The sequence below is a fragment of the Halichoerus grypus genome, chromosome 10, assembly GCF_964656455.1.
Source record: "Halichoerus grypus chromosome 10, mHalGry1.hap1.1, whole genome shotgun sequence".
Classification (NCBI taxonomy): Eukaryota; Metazoa; Chordata; class Mammalia; order Carnivora; family Phocidae; genus Halichoerus; species Halichoerus grypus.
The window spans coordinates 8,234,030-8,251,257 of NC_135721.1; the positions used below are offsets into that span (position 1 = coordinate 8,234,030).

Sequence of the window (17,228 nt, forward strand, 5' to 3'; positions counted from 1 at the left end):
GGAGCAACTTTACCTCTTCCTCTAGTTCCTTTGCTACTTTCTCAAGGCGAGTATTAACAGATCTAAAGAATTTCAAAAGAAACAGTAAGTAAAATCTCTAATTCATAATAAAAATAAATAAATTTAAAAATAATCAAATAATTACTTTGTAACTCTTCATTTTTAATAACATGTTTAAACTTAAATTTTAAAATACAACATTTAACTATCCACAAAACATACTTGCACTTTTGCTCTAGTTCCTCTTTGGCTTGTATTTCAGTGCTAAGGTGTTCTTCTAATGTGTATAATTTTTTCTGAATCTGTCAGGAAACAAGAAACTATAATTATAAAGTTTGGTCACACTTAAAATATAAAAGGCTTAAAGAAAACAATGACAAGCTGTTTTCTGAGCTGAATATAACCTCATCTATAATGGTACATAAAGTTTCTGTACCTTCTTAATGTGACTTTTACCGACAGGAAAAAAATTCTCCAACTCTTGCTCTCTGTCACACTACACATGTATGCAAACATGTACATGTCCACACCACGTAAACATATGAGTGAGAAGCTCTAAACTTGGCAGAATTCTTCTATGACACCAAGTCTCTCGGTCACTATGAATAAAGGATATCCTCTGATATCCTCCACTGTTCTTCCACAGATTATTTATACAAAAATACTGTCACAATGTGTACTTATAAGATGAAAAGGTCTATATCTGAAACAAATACTTGGAATATTTGAACTTGCTCAAAAATGTATTACTGCTCTAAAAAATAAGAATTTAAGCTCTTCTTTATATCTTCCTACATCGTGCCAGGAACAGTACTATAAAGAGTTATAATCAATAACTCTCCAATGAATGATAGCTAATTGATTATAAGTCATTTCCTTGCCATTCTTTACATCTTATTCTAGGCCAGATATGTTGGTCTTTAAAGAAACTAAAATCACAGAAAGTATTAAATAATCCATTTTTGGAGCATTACCTTCTTCATAAAGGATTTAACTTTTTGAGTTCCTTTTGTGCCTTAACTACAGCGGCAGGCACTTTACAAATGTTGTCTCATTAACCCTAACAACCCTAAGAATACAGTAGTGTTGTATCTACTCAATAAAGAAACTGAAATTCAAAAAAGGTGAATAACTGGGCCAAGATGGCTTAGCTAATAAGTGGCTGTGCCAAAAATCAATCCAAATCTATTAGATTCCAAGGCCAATGTTCTTTCCGTTATTCTTTCTAGTGATTAGGTTCCTCATGGTTTCTTAAATATAAATCTTAAGCAAAACTATTATTTTTCCCTAATAAGAATATACAGGCCAATGAACGAGTCAAGTTTAGCTGCTTTCGGCTGCTATTGCATTAGTATAATTTGATCACACTAGTTTTCACATGTTAATCAGTTATATATTCTTGATAAATAAAACTAAGAAAATTACATTAATACATATTTAAACAATAGATCCATTAAGGGTAATAAGGAAAGAAATACTTGGTAAAAAAAGGTTGGGAACGTCTCTCTCAGGCAGATGTACTACTCCAAATGCTAGGTGGAAAATGGCTCTATCAAAACATTGCTAGAGTGATGCACTTTTTCAGTTTTTCAACATATGTGACATCAACATACCTCTTGGCTTTCCTATTTAAAACAAAACAGAAAACACAGAAATTTACAAAGCTTGTAGGCTTTATAAAATTCCTAAGATAAATCATACCAGAATTATCTAACCAACTTTTTTACTTTCTATAAATTTTAAGGAGAAAAATGTTTAGCATCCTCATTAATGTGTATGTGTGTATATGATTTACTTCTGTACACAGAAATTAGAGGCCACAAAATATTATAAGTTTGATAAAATCACCCTTTATCCGAATCATTCCTAAACACTCAAAATATTACTTCCTCCACTATTTCTGTACCCTTATACCTTATTATCTATACTCTTTTATAGTACTATTATAAAATTTTCTGGTATTATAGTTGCTTATAAACCTATTCTATCACTTTTGCTACTAAAACTAAGCCTAAAGCCATGTATAATTCATCTTTTTACTAGCCACTGTATCTTACACAATACCTGTCAAATAAATGAATCATTTCAATGTTCTTTCAACTGTATTACAACAGAGAATGCCATCTAATGATTCAAAAAGTAGCATCATATGAACTTCTTAAACACATGGATATTACTAAATTAGGTGAACATGTGACTAAAATAGAGTAGTAAAAATCTATACATACTTCATTTTTCCTTGATTGTAATGAATCATTTTCTCTACAAGATGAAGAGTCACTTAATAACCTAGAAGGAAAGGCAGGAAATAAATCCTTTGCAAGTCATTTTAATCCATTTTCTAATACCCCCAAATTATTATCAGAATTAAATTCCAGGCACGAAAATTTCTTTCTGATCACTTCAACATATTTTAAATGAAGCAACATTTTCCCATCTAGGTATTTATCATTCTCAATAATTTAAAATGCTGCACTTTTTTTTGCCCCCCTCCCCCTTATTGGATGTTCCAGTCTTTAATGTTGTTGAGACTGGAGTCACTACATGTGCTACATGTACATTTGCCCCTCTTCATCTCATTTTGAGTTCCTGTAACTATTTTATCTAGAAATCTTCTAGAAAGAGACATCTCTCCTCCTTCTCAAAGATTACATCTCTTGATTCCCAGGTCTTAATACATAAATCATCACTTCTACTTAACTGTCAATTTCTCTGTTTAACTGGGTCCTCTCCCACTGCCTATAAATACGCTTGGGTTTATCCAGGCACTCATATCCTCATTTTAGTGAGCATTACAATAGTTTTTAGAATACTATCATTAGCAGGGTGGTCAACTCATCCTAGTTTGCTGGGGATTTTCTTAGTTTCAGCATTGAAGTCCCTTGCCATATCCTAGGAAGCCCCTCAGTCCTGAGCAAACCAAAATGTTTGGTCACCCCTACCATTACATATATGGAAGTACCAAAAGTTTCTCAAACATATGTTTCTCAAATGTCTATAATGCCTCACTCCTCACTGCCTGTCAAAGTCAAAAGTCCCTCAGTATAGCACACAACAATCATCTGCTGCTTTATTCTTCCTCTGAACTTCAACTCCAACATAACTTTTAATCTTTATACCCAATACTCACTGCAGTCAACCAGTATTTATTGGCCTTGTGCCAGACTCTATGCTACATGGAGGGATTACAGGCAAGAAAATCAAAGTCTCATTAGGTCCTCCAAATGAATATAATACAGTAATATGCACCTTGTGTTTGAGCCCTACTGGACCCCACTACTCTGCTCCCAATGTGTACTAACATGCCACACTTTTGCTTTCATTGTTCATCTCCCCACAACTCTCACCTAACCTCCCTACATCTTGGCCACTCAAAACCTTTTCTTAGCTTCACAAATGCTTCCCCTCCCTAAGGTCTTACCTGACTTCTTACCTCACCCCCAGAGAAGTGACTTTTATTTTTCTCCTGAACCATCTCAGATATTTTGGTAGCTTTCTTTACCGACTGAGCTACCCAGGCGCCCCCGCTATTTTGGTAGCTTTCTTAAGGCAAATATCACATTTCTATCCTTTACTATGACTACATTATTCTCTTACATCCCTTATTAGTTGATAAGCTCCTTCAAACGTAGTCTTACCCTCTATCCCCCAAAGAATATAGAACAGTACCTTGCATACATCTGTACATGAAGAACATTCAGAAATAATGGAACTAAATGAAAAATAACTTTCAATAGTCCTTTTTAAAAAACTCAAAAGTTTCAAATTAACACTTTATCTTCTGTAATCCAGAATCTCATAATAAGATAACTCTTTACAGCTAAATCCTGAAAGCAATAAAAATCTAACAAACAAATCACATACAAATTTTCTCTATAGTAGGTAAATCCTATAAAAGGTAGCTGATTTCCCACAAAAGCCTTAGGAATCGGGAAGGTTTCCACATCTCCTTTATCGTCTTCTATGTCATCGAAGTTGCTGCTGTCTATGTCACTGCTGAGCTCGGGCACTACAGGAGCCGCCGCTGCTCAGGGGGAAGAAACAGATTATTTTCTTCATAATCAAAATATACATCAACCACCCAGATTTTGTTTTATATCAATTACATATTAGTAATATGTATTAATGCCAATACGTTACACATTAATAATATATATTCAATAACATTATGATTTACTATAGAAAATTTGGTAACATGTTTTACATTCTATCATTTCAAAAAATTAAAATTTTACTAAGTATTTTATTACTACATTAGAGCAGGTTTAAGTACAGATAAATCAATTAAACAAGGAAAGCTGTTAAAACCTAGAATATGATATTATTCTAGGTATTAAAATTGTAAGCAGCAGTAACTTGCACACACATTCTTTAGTCTGTGGCTTTTTACATTCTTTAAGTAAAACATTTCTTACTCTTAAAATGGATTAACTGTCAAATACACATAAAGTTAAAATGAATTACTATGCTTATTCTAGTATTCACCAAAGTACAGTCTACATAAATAATTAATTACTGATTTATTAATTCAAACACATTCAAATTAAGGGCTATTTCCCCCATTCTGAAAATTTCTGAGATCCATAAAAAAACTTGACAAAATAAGAAATCTGTTTATTATAAAAGTATTAAGAAATATTTTTAATGAATACAAATTAGTTTAAGGTGTTGAGGAACATTTAGTTATAGATATTGCCACAGAACAAATTTGAAATGAAACCTCTCAATTTAAAATTAGTTAGCATTAAGTGGATCAAACATGATTACTAATTCAAAAGAGGAATCAATTTCTGAGATTTAAAATATGATGGAATGGAAATATTTAAATTTACTGACTTACTCTCTCTTATGTTATCCCAATTCCATTGATCATTCTTAAAGAAAGGATGCTGTTTGATTTCTTCTACCCCATTTCTCCCAAGTCGTACCTCCCTAAACAATGCAGTTAAAGATTGTATTATAAAAAGATTACAAAAAAAATAAATTAATTCTTACCTTGCCTAGGATCAAAATAAGGATCACAAATGACTTTGAGGTATCTTTATTAAAAGTTTCGGCTTAAATGTTTTTCAAAAACAAGCAATGCCAATTTTACAATATATGATCTCTCTAGATTAAAAGGACTATAAAGTATAGTAAATACCAGGGAAAGGGAAATGTATTTCCATCTGTAGTTTGTATCAAACAAAAGTACACATGAGACTTTCAAATAAAAATATTCATCTGTGTATGCCAAAACTGCATGACAAACTCCAGGATGTAAAATGGACAGGTTTAACTTCAGACACAGAAGAGTTATTCGAAGCCTCTCTAATAAAAATGTAGCACAGAGTCTGCTTGAGATTCTCTCCCTCTCCTTCTGCCTCAGTCCTTCCCCCTTCCCGCTCATGTGTTCTCTCTCTCTAATAAATAAATTTTTAAAAATCTTTAAAAAAATCAAAATTAAATCAAAATTTTAAAAAAATCTCTTCTTAAAAAGAACTCACATATTGTTAGAAACTATCAATCTTTAGTCGCATAAATTATATCTCTACATTTATATTAAAATAATCATTCTGAATACAAGAAAAACAATATTAACAATTCCATTCTTTGACCCTTTGAGTTTTCAATGAAGATTTTATGGAAATAAAAAACATCTTTTTTTTTATATGCCCCTGGAGCCATGTTTAATATAAACTGAAAAACCTGTAAACTTTAAAGGGAAGTACTGCTAGCCACAATGATGGCATTAAATTCTTTTCCAAATCTCTTTTCTCTACCTGCAATCATTCCTTAGACTACACCACCTCCCCCCACCCCAATAAATTGCTAAGGCAAATCTTTCATTAACATGTGCTATGTCCTATTTTATATTTTATCTTTCAGCACAAATTATGGTCATCCTCATCAACCCATCTAGTCCCAAATCAAACATACAGGATTTGTTCTAAGTTTATCAGCATGGATTGTCTGTTAATCAGATAATTAACAAATCTTATAATTGATAAACATATTAAAATGATTAACCTCTCTAATGAGAAAAAATAGCAGTAACTTTTCTTGCTTCAGATGGAAAAAAAATTCATGATATTCGGTTTGATGAGAATGAGGAAAGTAACTATCATCAATGGAAATATACCCTGCTGTGACTATTCTGGGGGTCAACTTTGTAACACCAAATCAATTTTAAAGTGCGTATCCTAGAACTCCACCTTTAAAACTTTATCCTACAGAATGTATGCAAGATAAAAATGTATGAGGACCGTCACTGTAGTACTGCTTGTAACAGCAACTGGCTAACAAACAATATGGTTTGCTGAGAAATCATAGCACTTTCAAGCTAGAAATGCCCTCAGTTATCAATCTGATCTGATCCCACTGTTTATGGATAAGTAAAATTTCCCCAAAAAGTAAAGTTATTTCCCTAAGATCATAATGCTGGTGAGTAAAGTTTGGACTATGGTGCATGCACTCCCCTATAAAGGTTGGTCCTTTGACAGGCTGACTCTTATCACAAATCTAAAAGAACTGAATAGAAAGGCCAAGGAAGAAACTCCAAAGAGTTTTCTATCTTCCCTTTTTGAGACAGGTTTCACAGCATTGTTCACCTACTTTGTTTTAAGAAACACAGAATTTCTAGGGCAGACTTACTCTTTTCAAACGCAAATAAAAAAGGGCTGGGAAGGAGGCGCTCCCAAGTCAAATACAAATAGTTTTTGAGATTATAACCTGTCAAGTATGTATCTGCACAAAACACTCTTCTCTCAAAAGTTGTGCAGTAAGAGTCACATGGCTTAATCACTTCAAAGGATAAAATGTGAATAATACAAGTTTTTTTTCTCTTAAATGCATTATCTTACCAAGTTCTATTTTTTCTTTTTAGACATGAAGGTAAGGTTAGAGTTAGATTACAATGGGGTTGCACACACATAATGACGAGAGTAACCCAATACCAGGCCTAGCAGTAGGAAAAGGCTAACCCAGAATTAAAAGCAATTTGGATAAAGAGAATGAGAGATTTCATATGTAAATAAAAGCTATGCTTTCATTTCTACAAACTTAAAAGTTAAGGGCTCTCTACAAAGAAATTCAATGTATATTACCTATCTGTTAAGAAGGCACAAATGAGATTCTTCGCATGTTTAGAAATTTCTGCATCTTCAGGGAAACAGAGTGAGTTTTTATGATCCATAATTTTGCTATATGTTCCTACAAGTGAATCTGCATAAAATGGAGTATCCCCTAAAATTCCAAGAAAGAAGACACTGAGTGTAACAGAGAATACAAATTAAACACTTTTCATCTATTATTTAAATATGTTAAGTTTAAATTCGTCACATGCATGGAAGAACAAGTGATCTATGTGTCTCAGTCGAAACACACCAGCACATACCAAGGACGTATTTAAATTTTAACCACACCAATGTACCATCAACTCTTAAAAGCAAAATAAAATCAATGCTGACTCTAGAATTTGTTATTGTTTTTACAACGGGGAAGATTACTAAGTAGGGTCAGATCGATCAGAGTCCTCTAATGCTTGAGCTGGATCAGTCTTTTTTGAGATTACTCTCTAGAGCTGTGTTATACAATACCGTAGCCACTAGCCACATTTAAGTTCAATTAAAATTTAAAGTTTAATTAAATTTAAAGCTAAATTAATTAAAATTAAATAAAATAAAAATTTCAGTTCCCTAGTCACACTAGCCACGTTCAAGAGCTCAGTGTGGCCAGTGCTCACCACACTGGACTGTGCAGACATAAACCATTTTCATCATGATAAACTGGACGGTGCAGCTCTAAGAGTTAGACCAGCCCTATTATTTCACATGCAAAGATTTGCTTAAGATGACACATAGCTAGAATTGAAAATGGCAGAAATGGTCTCCCAATGCAGTGTTCTTGCAGACTAACAGCTATGCTGAAGAGGCACTGGAGTGTAAAGACAGGAAAAGCTGAAGGCACCATTTTGGCCAGTACTCATCTAAAGCCACAAGAATTAAAGGCCCTGCCAGTATGACTCAACTATAAGTCACCTTAGTACAAACCAGACTTTCCCAAATCAGACAATCCAAAATTTCAAAAGGGGGTATTCAGGTAGTTTTTGTTTGTTTTCAAAGAGGGCAAAGGGGTGCTTTGAACTCAAGATTTTTCTAGTGCCATTTTTAATTACAGTAGAGTCCTTTAAATGAAGTCCAGTGCTAACCAACCTAGGCAAGCACCTGAGTAAGCTCAGAATACTGTAAATCAGTGTCATTCAAAGTCATTAAATTCAACTCATGGGTTGAAAACAGTAGCAGGTATTTAAATGGTTCCTTCACAGGAGCTATGTGACTTTCTCCAAACTGTTATTTTCTAAATCCCTTGGAGAGTCTAGGCAAATGATAGAATAATTCCACTTTAAAAAGAATACAAGATGCACCTAATGTATCATCAGATTGGGCCAGAGGTGAGGAGAATGGACAGCTACCTGGGAACATACCCTGCATGTAAAGAGATGCACTACAAAAACAAAGGCCCTAAACAACTTAGGTCATACTATGACATGAGTTTAAAGCATAGCAACATCAATACTACATACACAAAATGGTCATCAAGAGAAGGCAATTTATGCCACAAAAACATTCCATGACTATTATTTAAATTTGAGATTTGCCAAAATGTTCTGATTTTTTTTAAGCAATAATCATAATAATCATACAGATTTTACAGATTTTCCACTACTAATTTTTTTTAGGGTCATCCTCTAGAAGATAAATTCTCCAATTTCTAAAAATATATTTTCAACTTTAAAGTTGTTTCATATAATGTTATTAGCCTTATCACACTTGCCTCAGAAAATAGATTTAGCTGTATCTGCCCTCATCCCCAAGCCAGATGATTCAGTCATTGGCTTCCTTAGCCAGGAGATATTTTTGTGACCCCAGTATTTAGGAATGGGAAATCTTAAGAATGAAATCTATGATGTAAAGAAAAGTTTTGAAACACCTGAGCCTTTCAAATTTTGACTTGGTCAAAGTGAAAGAAATTATTAGATTTGCCTCTGAGTTTTCTGAGAATGAAATATTATAAAATATTTTTATCAATAATCAAATGGTCAATAACTATGATTTACTTTACTAGAATTAAAACCATATGTAAATATAAGTAATAAACAAGAAACATAGTCGACAAAAATCAATTACGTAATTATGTAAACAAACTAAAGAATACTTTTAGTTCTCTATTATTGGGACAAATATTAACAGCCTTATACTTAAAATATTCACAACAAATACTACTGATCAAGAAAATCTTAGACTAGAGGCCCAAGGCAGCTGTAAACTTGTTTCTTGTTCTAACATTTTTTTCACACAAAAAGGCCCACTGAAGGATTATTTCCTAGAAATATACTTTCGATTCCTTTTACATTCCACTAAATCACTGTGCCAGTACAATTTGGTTTTAATTTTCCAATTAATAATCTGTCATATCTGATACAACTAATTTAAAGTTTTTAAAAATCCCTCTTCCATAGGACATAATTAATTTCCTTAGATTCTCAAATTCTTGACTTAAAACTAGTGTTATGAGATTGGTTTTGAAAAAAAGACAAGTTAAAATATTTACTTACCCACCAGCATCTCAAAAAGGAAAACACCCACAGACCACCAATCACATTCTCGCCCATAGTAACCATCACCCCCTTGTGATTTGAGAACCTCAGGTGAAATATAATCAGGTGTTCCAACTGCCGTATCACAATGCACCATGCCTGTCTGGTAAAGAGCAGAGATAAAGAAAAACAGTTGCATGTAAAAACATACACACATAAATGCAACTAATTCATTTATTACTACATATATATATATAGTGGCTACAAATTGCTACCCCAACAGAACTTCATTGCTGATACAGCTTTGGGAGGACAGGAGATAAAAGTATTATGAAATGCCTACAAGTGTCCAGATTACAGGAAATCAAGGATAACTTTTCAACTCTAAAATGCAGGAGGCTCCATCAATGCAAGAAGGAAAAAGTGGTAAACTCCACGGGAATCCCAAGCAAATCAACATCTTTTGTTTCTCTTTCTTACACTACCAAGTAATTACAAGGGAAGTACAAAATGTGATCTTAAGGCAGTGACCTGGGGAAAAGAACGAGAGAGAAAGGAAACTTTGGTGTTTTCAAAAGAAACTGCAATAATTAAGATTACAAAGAGCCTAGTTTGGAGGCTGGATAAAGAAACAGTTCTTAATGTATTAAGAAAAAATGGAGGAAATCAAATGTTTAAAAGATCTTAACAATTTGAAAGCTACACCACCAAGCTGCGTATTTAGAAATATGGAGCTGTGGCATCAAGATATTTGGCAAAATGATAAAAAACACCTTTATCTGTGTTTAGTTTCAGTGGGTAATAAGACAATCTCTATCTGATGTCTTTCTGACAAGGACAAGAACCATTGTAAATATATGTATGCATGTGTGTTTTGTAGCATGTATGTGTGTGTGTGCTGTAAAATTAAATCACCATAATAGTATAATGCTAAATAATATTCGCTCACCTCCAGCTCTATGCAAACTTGCAAAGTCTATAGATTAATTTAAATGCCCTCCATTTCCTTTACCTGCCAGGTAAAGAGTATGTCATCCACATTCCTCATAAGGAAGCTAATATAAATTCCCAAAATACTAAGTATTATGAACATCTTGGGAAAAGGAAGTTCCATGTATTTTGTAAATATGATTTATGTAAACGTATTTAAGTGCAATAAAATATATGTTAATCATGGGAAATTAATTTCGAAGACAATCTTTTCATTCTTCAAATTAGCAACAATAACTCAATGATTTTACTTTCCCAAGTTTATAGCAAATAGAGAATAGAAGTCATTTTAGTTTGAATATAAATTAATAAGATAAAAGTTCTGAATATAATTGAGCAAATTATGAGGGCAATAATTTGTATGGATTAGTACTTAGGATAAAAGATGAAAAACAACAGTGCCTAACTTTAAAAGGCAGGGTATATTTTTATCATGGACTCTCTATACTGCTGTTAGAGGAAACATTAAGAGACTTGTTAGAGTAAACAAAACTCATTTCACATGTATCCACAGAAATTAGACTTTAAAAAAATGAATCCTGTGAGACTCAACAGCTAAAACCTAACTGGACACACACACCAAAAAAATGCCATTAGAAGAAAAATTATTTAGCATTCAAAGGTTTAGAGGGAGAGGAAAGGGTAAGATAAAAAAAATAACTGGCATAAAGTTAGGCTGTGAAGGATGGGACAAGTTAGGCTCTAAGAGGGAGAAAGAGGTATGACAGTTTAGAAAGAAAAAAAAAGCAAAAATAAAGGAAAAAGAATGACTTTATATAAAGCATATTCAGGAAATGCAGCAAAGGAGCACCTGGGGGGCTCAGTCAGTTAAGCCTCTTACTCTTGATTTTGGCTCAGGTCATGGTCTCGGGTTCCTGAGATTGAGCCCTGTGTGGGTTCCACACTCAGCACAGAGTCTGCCTGGGATTCTCTCTCTCTCTGCCCCTCCCCCTGCTCATGCTCTCTCTCTAAATAAATAAATAAAAGAAAAGAAAGAAAGAAAGAAGAAAGAAAGAAAGAAAGAAAGAAAGAAAGAAAGAAAGAAAGAAAGAAAGAAAGAAAGAAAGAAAGAAAGAAAGAAAAAGAAAGAAAGAAAAAAAGAAAGAAAGGCAGTAAAGTCCAAATCAGCTAAAAGTAAAGTTTCACAATGATGAAGGTGGGAAAGGTAAGATGGAGACCAATTTGAACAACCACTTGCAGAATAAATACTTTGGCAGGACTAAAGAATTTTTAGTAGGTAAACTATGTGAACAACACTCTGCTTTTGGGAAAATAAATATTTCAACCACAATTTTTGACTAGCATACTGGAGGTTAAAATTTTTTTAATAAACATTTGGAAAAGACATTTTAAAACTGTCTCATGGAGAAGTTCTCAAATTACATGAATACATAATCTACATTTATGACAAGTCTCTTCTCCTATTCTAAAGAAATACAGAAAGAATAAACCAGAAACTAAAAAGACCTGGTTTACCCACAGCGGGTGTGGGTGGGAAAAGGGTGGAAAGAAGGGAGTATGGGAATGGGGTAGCAGGAGTAAGGAGGACAGGATCCTTCTCTGAGCATACAATTTGTACAGTTTTAACTCTTAAAGCCAGAGGAATGCTTCACACATCATAAAGACTGTAAATAAGCAATTAAAATCAACCAGGATGTGGCGGGGGGGGGGGGGATACTCCAAATGGAATACAAACAGTAAGAAATGAACCTGTTTTATCAATTAGTAACATCACCACACCAAATGGGTTAGGGATGAAAAAAACTAACCTAAATAACTTTGGAACACAATATCTGTAACAGATAATATAAGGCTAACCTCAAAAGGAACTGCACAAAAATAATACATTCTAATTAGTAAATCTGTTTGTCACAGAGGTAGGAATTAGTAATTCTGAAGTAATTTTATGTGTCTCCTAGAGCTGAACAAGTAAATATACTGTAGATAATGAGAGCCAGGTTTCTTTCTTTCTTTTTTTTTTCTAAGATTTTATTTATTTACTGGACAGAGAGAGAGCAAAAGCAGGAGCAGTGGCAGGGGGAGAGGGAGAAACAGGCTCCCCGCTGAGCAGGGAGCCCTCCGCAGGGCTAGATCCTGAGCCGAAGGGGATCATGACCTGAGCCGAAGGCAGATCCTTAATTGACTGAGCCACCCAGGCGCCCCAAAAGAGCCAGATTTCTCAGTGACCAAAGTAGAAATTATAAAAAAGAAAGGAAGAAGACTACAATGAGCCCTGTAGCGTAGGAAAAGATTCAGAAGTATCAGTATGAACTCATGATTTTTAGTAGCATAGATATACGGATAGATAAGTACAGAATTAAATATGAACATGTGTGTGCATATGGATTAGCACATACAGTATGTTCAGTCTACATGTCTCTGCTGACAAGGCCTAGAAATAATGGCACTCGAGGAGGAATAAACGTATCTAGTGCCCAAATACTGATTTCTAAATACCATTCTTAAATAAAAGAAATCTGAGCTTTCTGGAAAAGTGGCTGATTCCAGAGCTGGGACAGAGAAAATACAAGTCTTTCTTGTATTATATAGTGCCAAAAAATAAAAAAATGCTCCAAAAGGTGGGCATGGCTAAGACATAGGAGTCAACCTAAGGAGCCAAATAAGCAAATTTTGAACTGAGTTTCAAGGTATGAGTAGGAATCTACCAAGTAAACTATATGCAACATCATATATGAAGGCCAGGAATCATTAAATCATTGATTTCATGGCATAAAAACAACGATATATAATTTAAGACCAGTGAACTATAAGGCACAAAAGGTCAAATGATAGAGGATGAGGGTGAAACGTGGAAGGGATATCATAAGAAGCTTCATATAGCTAAGGAGTTTGAACTTTACTCAGTAGATGACAGGAATCTACAGAATGGTTTTAAGCAGGAGAGCAACATAAACAGGTATGCATTTTCAAAAGCTTCCTCATGAGTACTTTAAATGGGTAAGATTACATGTTTATTTGCTAAAATATAGTTGTTTTATAATGGACAAAATATCATAATCGGAGAGATTTACTGAAAACACAAAACTGGTCAGTGATAAATCCTGAGGTTGGCCAAAGAAATTATTCTAAATGCTTCCTGTGAAAGTGGAAAAAAATTGTAAATGGAATTCTTAATTATCAGAAAAGCATTAAGAGCCTCAGCTTGACTGCTACACAGGCAGGAGCCTACTTGGTCCATTTTAATGATTAAAAATGAGTACTTGCAGCAGGGGCTCTTTTCTCAAACAGGCATATCCCTCACCTTACAAAAGTCTTGGCTAGTGCAAAGTCCTGCTTCTTCTTTTTCTATCTAAAAAACAGCCCAAGTGGTTTAGAAGCCCATGTCCATTTGCACTGTGCAGTGCCCAAGGCACAAAAGGCTGCCTGTTATTCTAGTTATGTCCTGGGGGTACCAATTATTAACTTTTATTAGGACTCTGGTTACAAAGTTGCATAGCTTTTGAATGGTCTGTCCCTACTACTCCCATAAACCTATTCACTTCTATGTATAATTTTGCAGAAAATAGGGTTTTTTCAGAAACACAAATAGAAATACCTCCATTTTAAAAACTGATGTCATTTGTAGAAGGGTTAAGAACATTAACAATTTACTGATTAGCTTTTAAAGAAGTATAGCCTCATTTAATCAAATAGTACACACTAGAATATTAAGGGATATAATTTTATATTATTTTCAGGTAACCTAAAACACTAACATAAAATATGCCATAAAGGTGGTAAAGGTGGCTATGAAATGCATAATGACAAGCAAAGAGGGAACTCCATTTACCTAACTAAACAAGCAATTTTAAATAGCAGTACTTCTTGGCTATCAACCGAGACACATCTAGACGTAAATATTATTACACTGTGACATTCACTCACATCTACATATTTTTTTCAGAGAGAAGAAGAGTAACAGTATCCAGGAAACTGTGTAAACCACAATTTATTCATGAGAGAACTTACTGACATATGCCAATACTCTTAATTGCAATAGTAACCAATTATTTTAGTCTTTGTAGGTCATAATATTTAGTTGTATTTTATTTTTGCATTTGTCCATGGCCAGAGGAGCTAAAAAATAATTTGAGAATCTCTGTCTATATTGTAGATAAAGGGTTGGCAAAGTTTTCTGTAAAAGGCCAGTAAATATTTTAGGATTTGTGGGCACACAGGATCTCTACCTCATATCTTCTTTGGTTTTTAACCATCTTTTAAAAACAGACAAACCATTTTTAGTAAAGGAGCTGTACAAAACCAAGCCACAGGCCAGATCTGGCCTTGTACTCCAGTTTGCCAATCCCTTCTATAGACGTGCAGATAAATGAGAACGAAACTAGGAACATTTCTAACGGCTTTGAGACCATAATGATAATCAAACAGAGGCCAATAATGAACCTGAAACTTGCAATAACACTTATTCATATTAACAGCTAACATAACAAAATCATAAATTCTATGTACGATAGCTTTTAATAAAAAACTCCTTTATTCTTCAACATATATAGTTGTTCTCATCATTAGTATTACTTGAGGAATGGAGTTCTGGGGTACAACAAACAACATTTTTAAACTTCAGTATTTAAAAAATATATATTTCACTACATCAAAATTAAGAATTCCTGTTCAAACAGACACAAATGCGTAGCTGACTGGAAGATGAAATGAGCAGTATCTGTGGAATCACTACTGAGATTATATAAGGAATTCCTGAACATCAACAAGAAGTTGATTTTAAAAAGGTTAAAAGATAACACAAGTAATTCATGAGATAAATGACTGACAATTATACGAAGAAAAGTTTGACATCATTAGTTATAAAATAAATACAATTTTTAAAACTTACTACCTTACACCAATGGAATTGGTAAGATTTAGAGAGTGAGTAATAGGAAGAGTGAGTAAGAACACAGAGAGACATGATCTCTAATGCACCACTAGCAAGAGGTTATAACATTTACAGCCATTCTGGAGGTCAGGTAATACTTTATTTATGTATCCTCTGAGTCAGTAGTCCCACTTCTTCTAAGTGTATATATAGAGGAAAACCTTGTCAGAATACACATGGGACATGTCTGAAGATGTCCAACATCAATGCTTAGGTTCAACATAGTCCTGTTAGTAGCAATGAGCTGATGTGGCCTAGGAATCCAACACAAGTGGGAATAAGTAAAATTAATAGACAGATACTATGGAACACTAAGAAGGAATGAGCTAATTTACATATATCAGAATAGATATAAAACAAGATTGAGTGAAAAAAGTAAAAAAAAAAAAAAAAAAAAGACATCCATACCATTATACTACTTATATACACATGTACACTGTATTAATTAATAGTCTGCAAGAGCTTATAGTAAACACATGACAGTGGCTATTTATTAGGGACAGAGAGAATAAGACTGAAATGGAAAGGGGGAAAACATCATAAAATAAAAACCAGATGAAGCCTTTCTGTTGACTCCTAATGACAGTAAGCAATGAACCAAAGAGTATAATTAGCTCACCTATATGTACCTGAATTAAAAAATAGTAAATAAAATTATATAAGTCACATTTTATTTTGCCTTTTAAAGAGACAATGTAAGAGATTTAAACTGCTAAATTTAGTATTTACTTACATGCTCATATTCTATAAAAACCATATTCTGTCCTGTTCCCCACACTCTATACCCTTTTTTCCTAAACCATCATTTCCTACCCTAAAAATATGTGGTGTGACTTATATCTCTATACCCTCCCAAAAGTTTTGGTTTAATTAAAATCAGAATACACCCATGGAAGCACAGCACATAAACATCACTCATTATGTAGAACAGACATAAAAAAGTTTAGCATTCTATTAGAAAATTATCTTATATTTTATTTTCATTAAAGATAACTTTTACTATTAACCATTTCACACTGTATTATGATAAACACCACAAGAGGGAGCTTTGGGGACAAATGTTCCATCTACTAAACACTGATGTATGTAAAAGATGGACACAGTGATATACATAATCTATGAAGAAGACCAAAGAAGAAAGGAATGTTAAGTTTTAGTTAGTAGACAGGGCATACAAACCTAGATACATGAAAATGGCCTATGAAATACAGCACAAATTCTAAATAAATCAGAACATTAGAAGACTGATCAGTCAGATTAGGATTATCAGGAAGAACTTTGTAAATGAAGTAAAATCTGAGCTGAGCTTGGAAGAATACAGAATGCTGATGAAGGCAGTATGATCTATAAAAGTGAATGTCACATAGGTGGCATGAATAAGAGGTAAAGAGAAAAGAAAATCAGCTTAATTAAAAATAAACATCTTGATAAGATATTTTTGTTAAGAAATACGATTAGCTATAAAAGCATACTGGAAGGTTATAAAAACCATACAAAAGATAGTATCTAGTTTGTTGTCAACACACACTAACATTAAAGAGTCTGATACATATAAATCACCCCCTAGATCCAACAGAGAAATACAAGCAAACAAAAAAAACAAACAACAACAACAACAACAACAAAAAAACCATGATTCCTCCCCATTAGGAACTACTGCCAGGAATTATATATATACTTAAAAAGAAAAAGAGAAGAGATATAAATTTTGCAACAAAAATAAATCAACATCATAATTAGCTATGAGGTTAAAACTACTGAATCTATTAA

The 17,228-nt window shown here is 33.4% G+C and overlaps 1 protein-coding gene across 1 annotated transcript in view; it reads right to left on the bottom strand.

Annotated features, from left to right (window-relative positions):
* The window catches only part of ROCK2 (Rho associated coiled-coil containing protein kinase 2), a 142,764-nt gene that overhangs the window by 36,495 nt on the left and 89,041 nt on the right, over nucleotides 1-17,228 (bottom strand). The window contains exons 6-13 of the mRNA XM_078055974.1: nucleotides 9,596-9,740; nucleotides 7,086-7,224; nucleotides 4,841-4,932; nucleotides 3,865-4,024; nucleotides 2,229-2,289; nucleotides 1,614-1,625; nucleotides 223-302; nucleotides 14-62 (exon numbers count right to left, since the gene is read on the bottom strand). Of these exons, the coding sequence (XP_077912100.1) occupies nucleotides 14-62; nucleotides 223-302; nucleotides 1,614-1,625; nucleotides 2,229-2,289; nucleotides 3,865-4,024; nucleotides 4,841-4,932; nucleotides 7,086-7,224; nucleotides 9,596-9,740 (738 nt within the window). The remainder of the gene's footprint in view (nucleotides 1-13; nucleotides 63-222; nucleotides 303-1,613; nucleotides 1,626-2,228; nucleotides 2,290-3,864; nucleotides 4,025-4,840; nucleotides 4,933-7,085; nucleotides 7,225-9,595; nucleotides 9,741-17,228) is intronic.